Source organism: Vigna unguiculata, chromosome 9 (genome assembly GCF_004118075.2).
Source record: "Vigna unguiculata cultivar IT97K-499-35 chromosome 9, ASM411807v1, whole genome shotgun sequence".
Lineage (NCBI taxonomy): Eukaryota > Viridiplantae > Streptophyta > Magnoliopsida > Fabales > Fabaceae > Vigna > Vigna unguiculata.
Genome location: NC_040287.1, coordinates 34605092 through 34611308, shown reverse-complemented (window position 1 = coordinate 34611308; position 6217 = coordinate 34605092). Strand labels below are relative to the sequence as shown.

General features: G+C 36.6%; 1 protein-coding gene and 1 long non-coding RNA gene across 2 annotated transcripts; one reads left to right on the top strand and one right to left on the bottom strand.

Moving 5' to 3' along the window:
* Positions 1-996: 996 nt before the first annotated feature.
* LOC114164733 (transport and Golgi organization 2 homolog) lies at positions 997-2521 on the bottom strand. Its single transcript, XM_028049486.1, has 5 exons — positions 2385-2521; positions 2087-2270; positions 1782-1988; positions 1455-1646; positions 997-1374 (listed from the first exon to the last, which is right to left on the bottom strand). Exons 1-5 carry the CDS (start codon positions 2465-2467, stop codon positions 1240-1242), a joined length of 801 nt encoding a protein of 266 aa, XP_027905287.1. The 5' UTR covers positions 2468-2521; the 3' UTR covers positions 997-1239.
* Positions 2522-4357: 1836 nt separating this feature from the next.
* On the top strand, positions 4358-5883 carry LOC114162313. The gene is made up of 3 exons (XR_003599184.1): positions 4358-4484; positions 4602-4667; positions 5764-5883. It is a non-coding gene; the product is annotated as an uncharacterized LOC114162313 (long non-coding RNA).
* Positions 5884-6217: the final 334 nt, after the last annotated feature.

The following is a 6217-nucleotide window of genomic DNA, read 5'->3' as shown; positions in this document are numbered from 1 at the left end:
TGGATTTCAAAATTCATTTGTGTGTAGATTTCTTTTGTTTATTAAATTTTGAAATTTAGTTATATTAAATTTACTTTGTTTGTTGAATTTCAAAATCTGGTTATATGTGAATTTTGTTTTTGTTTACTGGATTTTAAAATCTGGTTAAATGTCAATTTTTTGGTTTATCAAATTTTGAATTTGGTTATATATACATTTTCACCTGAGTTTAAAATCCGTTTATGTGTGGATTTTTTTTGTTTATCGGATTCGAAATCTGATTAAGTGTCAAATTTTTTTAGCATCACATTGTGATATCTGATTTTTGTTTGTGTTAAACAGATTTTGAAATCTGGTATATTTAGCAGTACATCAGGTTTTGAAATCTGGCAACTACACCCCGTCAAATAAACCGGATTTATTGTTCCGATTCACATCACATCTCCCTAATTTTTTTATCCGGTTAGTTCTCTCGAATTATGTTATCAAGTTTGTTATTATAAAGATGTTTAAATGGGAAAAGGGAAAAAAGTTGGAGGTGCAGGAAGGAAAACGTCGGGTGCAGGAAGAAGCGCCCGAAACTTACTGAACAGGTCCAATTCAACCATGAAACTTCGAAGGGAGGAACCAACGGGCCTGGTCTTCAAATTCTCGACAGAACTCACATAAGGAATTTGTCCAATTTTGCATTGTGTTGGAACTGCATTATAGTTAACGTGTTTTGCAAGTTAATTACAAATTATTTAAGATACAAAAGCTGAGAATCACATGCCATGTCCCATCAATGAAAATTGCCACAATTATGGCGCATGGTGCAGAGTCCTATTATTTGCTAATTATTATAAAGGAAACTTAGATACAGTGTTGGAACGCCTAAAGTAAAAAAAGTGTTACGATTAAAATTAACATTAAATGTAGTCGTTTTTTTTAAATAAATTAGAGCCGATGAACATAAAGCTAGAATTGTGTCATCTATTGCAGCGTGAGTGAATATTGGCCCTTGTGGCCAATTTTGTATGTTATGAATGACTATATTTGATTGGCTAATAATCCTCATACATCCATGCACTCTATTACCAGTGCTTATTCACGGCATATCGCATCAAACATCAATTACATAAATATGAAGAGAATGGATCAATTGATTTTGATTCTTCCTCATTCATGAATGATGATAGAGTTCACTACTTGAGCATAGTAAAGCTAGAATTGTGTCATATTTTACTCTTGCCTAGGCCAATTCATCCCTGTGACTGTTCTCTACTTCAACTTCCCAATATGGAAATCGATTACATGTTCCTTCCACTTGGTATCATCCAGATAAACCTCATAAAAACTTGCTTCCCCACTTGATCTTACGCTCAATGCAGCACTACTCCTTGTGCCATATACACCCTGCATGCAAATACATGAACTCAAAGGTTCCATTCCATGATTAATTCATTAATGTGGGGTTCAATGAATTGTTAACATACCAGTGGTGTTTCTACTTCAACAAAAATGGAGCTGAGATTGAATTCCCAGTCAAGTGAGCATATACGAGGTAGTAAGCTTTTGTCAGCTTTAACTCTGTCCTTCATTACCTTTTCAATTACCTCCTTCACGCCAATCTCACCTTCCCCGTATTTCGCAACGTGTTCTTTGAAACTTAATTCAAGCCGCAGAGACTGCAAAAACATGGCCTAATTCAAATTAGGACTGTTTTGGTACAGAAATTGGCCTTCCAATAACAGTAAGGTTTTTAGTTTAGCGAGTTTTGTGCTTTTTAATGTAATAAGAAGACGAATGTATCATTAATTAACCTTGTGCCACGGTGAATCTAACTTGTCGTTTGAAAGTACATGCAGCCCTGGTGCAACCTCTTCAATGGTAATAGGTAGTCCCTTGGGCCTGTTGGAGACGTACACCATTGATTTCGACTCAATATCCACCAAGATTAAGTTGAATCCGTTGTAATAATGAGCCTCTGACTTCAGGCTTTCTGCAAATTCTTTCGGTTGCTTGCTGCTCTGCCATTATTCAATTTGTGGATACAAAGAAGGAAAAAAAAACTAGTAAAATACCTTCTACAGACCAATCACAAAGAAAATGTTGATTCTGAAGATACCTTGAGAAATAGGACGGGTAGGTCTCCACGACTTTTGGCCTCGGGGAGGGTATGAAGCTCCAAAACATTGGTGAGAAAAGCCACCCTTCCTTGTGTAGAACAAGCCAACCATGTTCCCATTGCTATTTCGTCCCTTCCTCCCAAAATATCACAATCTTCCCACCAACACGCAGGCTTCGTAGGCCTTCATCCAAGTAACAATTGTGTACGTGCATGGATATTCCACAAGTCATCAGGTGCCAGAAACTTAGATAAAGAAAAAAATAAAAAAAAAAACAGCAATAAGAAGAATGCTTGCCTATTGTGATATTCATCCCTGTTGTTCAAAAGTAGAAAAGGGTACAGTGGGTGGCATTGCCAAAGAAACAAAGCTATACACATTGCTCAGTTGTTGAGTCGGGTGCTTCCAGCAACACAGCAACAATGTATGTTGGTAGTTTTGTGAGTCACGAAATGGCTTTATAGGCTATATATATCAAGCTAAGTTGCCACATTTCTTGCATCCATATTTTTTTTTTTTCATTAAAGGAAGTAGCTGATTTTAACGTAGCACCGTTACACAACTAATTAAGGGTAGCATTTATGAGCGAGGTGGAGGCATGCATAACAAAGAAAGAATTTATGTATTGCAAACAACCGATTAGTTTGGTAAAAATCTTGCAATTCCTCGATTGAATCTCAGACTCTTTATTTTTGCTTCCTGCATTATGTCCTTCCTCCCAGCTGTGAACTCTAAAAGGTAGCATGTTAGGTTCCAAACGAAACGTGGGGCTCAAAACCAAATCACTAAGTGTACAAAAATTTAATTCATTGAAAAACAATTATCCAAAAGTTCCAAGATTTTACCATCCTTATCTTCTGAATGGGACGTTTCCGTAAAACGCTCTCTAAAGTTGAAGCATGGAAGATGATCACCCTACCATCTTAGCATGTTGCTAGCATTCATACATTTCAAACTTCTATTAAGTTTGGGAAAAAGATTGGTGAACAATTCTCGATAGTAGATAAATGATTAATACAAACATACAATTAGTAAAGTAAGTTAACAAAATAAAGAATGCATCAATTGGATGTTTGTACATGTTGAAGAGTAGAAAATTTAGGGTTCTTAAGTTTTTGGTTTGGTGTGGTGTTTGAGATGTTGAGTTGTGATGGGGAAATAGAATTCTTAAGTACTTGATAGGATAGGAATGGAGGGAATTAATAGGCATTGATGAAAGGTGCATTGTAAGATTATCTGAATGTGGCAAAGTTGAATGATTCATAATTGTTTGGTTTAATTTAGTTGAGAGAAGCATGTTGAATTTAATGCAACTATAATTAGAAGAGCACTTCACTCCTACTTCTGATATGATGTTTCGGCTTCTCATATTTCTATAATGAGCCACAATATTTGGAAGAACAAAAGATTAATTAATTAATTGGTATTATGTTTGTTAGGTTTTATATTTTTTAAATCTTAGTTAGACGCTATTAGGCGGCTAAACAAGTTATTACGGCTCCTACGAACTAGGACAAGGAACATAAGCAAAAATTAAATTAACTTTCAAACATATTTTATCTCCCCAAAATCATTTTCATTCTTCACTCTAAATTATAAAGTTTACCTTTTTGATCTTTAAAGTTTCGAAACAATAAAGTTACTGCTAGCTCCTTTTGATTTTGTATTTTTATTACCAAGATTCTTATTATATAGTATTGATTTTATAGTATTTAAGTGAGACACGTGCGTAGAGCGGCTAAAGCTTTTTTTTTCCTTTTTAATTAAAACAACTAAAAATATTAATTTTAATCTAAAAATAAATTTGTCTCAGAAATAAAGGTTTAAAATATATCTAATTATTTTATATCAACAATGTTAGTATGAGGATAATCCTCCTATTAAGCTAAATGGTAACATATCACCCTCTTTTATAAACTAAACAGAGAAATCTTAACCAAACTAAATGAATGAACTTAATTTAAGGGCAATTTTTCTTCTTCGTTTAATTTAAACTTTAAATGAAAAGAGCACTTTAAGTTTTAATCATTACAACATCATAAATTAATTTGGATAGTTATTAGAGCCAATAGAGCTCTTTTAAGAACTAATTATATAGCATTGAATAAAATGACAAAATAAATCATATAACATTTAAATTATAGAACTTATCTAGTTAACTATTTTGTTAATACATGTTTAAATTGTATTTGTAATACCTCTCTTTTTACCCTCTTCCAAAAACAGAAGCTCACTCTTCTTCCTCATTCCTTCTACTCTCCTCTGCAACTCCAAACTCTCTTCCATTCCCTCTCTCTGTGCTGCCATCTCACCATTTCCTTTTTCCTACTCAGATTCTGGAAGAACCAACCAGCAGGAACCTCCGCAGCTTCCTCCCTCAAACCTTCATTCCCCAAGGTAGGTTTCTTTTAAAATTGGGTTCGGTTCTAGCTAGAATCCTCTAGTTACTCGCTGATTTCTGAATCTAATCACGAAATTCTTTCTTCTCCATGTCGTTGTGATGAATTCCTCTAGGTTAAGCTAAAACTCTGCTGTCTTGTAAATCTGCTTGAGTCCACCAGTTAAAGTCTTGGCAAAAAGGTAAGGGAAGCTAACTTTGTAACTCATTTTGGTGTGAATTGCGTTTGGGAGTGCTTTGATTTCATGATTGCTTGTTTAATTGATGTTTGAGGCTGCTAAAGTATGAAATTGAGTGGGGACGGCCTTTGGGCGAGTTTGCATGTGCAGAACAGGGAGGATTTTCTGGTAGTTTCGCCTAGGCGAGTTGGTCTCGCCTGAGCGAAAATACCAGAAGCTCACCTCTGTCATTGTGCGAAATCTCGCCTAGGCGAGTTGGAGTCGCTTGAGCGAGATAGCCTCTCTCCCAGGCGAGCCTGCTTCGCCTGAGCGAGAATTCGTCCAGAACTTCTCTTTGCCTCTGTAAGGGCTCTCGCCCAGGCGAGGGTAGTCCGCCTAAGCGAGATAACCTCTCTAGCTTAGGCGAGACCCTCTAGCCTAAGCGAGATCCCCTGCAGAAAACTGTTTTTCCCACTGTTTTGTTTCCTTGATGCTTGATTGGTTGCTTTAAGATGATGAGGGTTGATAATGGTGTGAGATCTTTATGTATGTTAAACTGTATGCAAACTTTGGGTGTGAGTGTGATGTGAATGGATTATGTTATAGTTAGGATTTCAAGGGAAATCCTAAAGTATGTGGTTTAGTGAATGTAAGGGCATGATGACTCAGATTGGTGACATCCTGACGCTTCCAGTAACCATTAAGACTCAAATAGAGTGTGATGGATTACGTCGGGGGAAGTAGCAGGAGGTCCTGGTCTATGATTCCGATCCATCATAGAGGTGATGGGATTTACCTTGAGAGTGGTTGGGTGAATACCCCTTGTGCCTAAGACTCTGCAGAGTTTAGGAGCCACTTCAAGTGCAAGTCACCAAGAGCTCCAATGCCACTTACATAATCCGGATATCGAGTCTAGAATGAGGTGTGATGTTATGGTCAGGATTAATTGGATTGATTTTAATTGATTATGTATCAAAAGTATATTCTCTGTGGTAGAATAAAAATACCAATTGCATGATTTACTCCGTGTTCAGTTAGCTTACCCTTTTAGTTTCTTTTGTGTTCTGTGTGCCTTCTATTTTCTTTTGCAATGACCGTCTTTAATGAATGGCGCGAGCAGATAAAAGTGCAGGTGAAGGTACACCTTTCCCGGACCGACGTCGAGTGAGTTCCTAGACGTTTCCCAGCTGTAGTAGCCTCTTGTTTCTCTAGTAAATGTTTAGGATGTTTTGTAACTTTCAGTGATGTGGGCTGTACATATTGATCAGTGTATGCACTTCTTTTGGATGACTGTACTAGTTATGCTGACCTATGTCACTAACTGCTTATGAATTATTGAAATTTAAATGTTTCGCTTAATAGTTTAAAAACTATAAAAACGGGATGTTACAATTTTGGTATCAGAGCAGTGATTTCTCTAGGATCTGTAGGTGTGAGCTGCTTAGCTTCTGTTGTGTGTTCCTTATAGCGTGTTTGGCTTGAGTTGTTGTACTTGTCGACTAATCTGATGGTTCCTCCTTGTGTGCTCAGAGCTATGGCACCTAGACCTCCTCCACCCCCTGTTCCAAACCCAG

Coding starts and splice junctions, on each gene's coding strand:
- LOC114164733 (XM_028049486.1), bottom strand. CDS start 2,467: ATGTGTATAGCTTTGTTTCTTTGGCAATGCCACCCACTGTACCCTTTT. Junction 1,989..2,086: donor TACCCGTCCTATTTCTCAAG/GTATCTTCAGAA, acceptor GAATAATGGCAG/AGCAGCAAGCAACCGAAAGA. Junction 1,375..1,454: donor TTGAAGTAGAAACACCACTG/GTATGTTAACAA, acceptor ATTTGCATGCAG/GGTGTATATGGCACAAGGAG.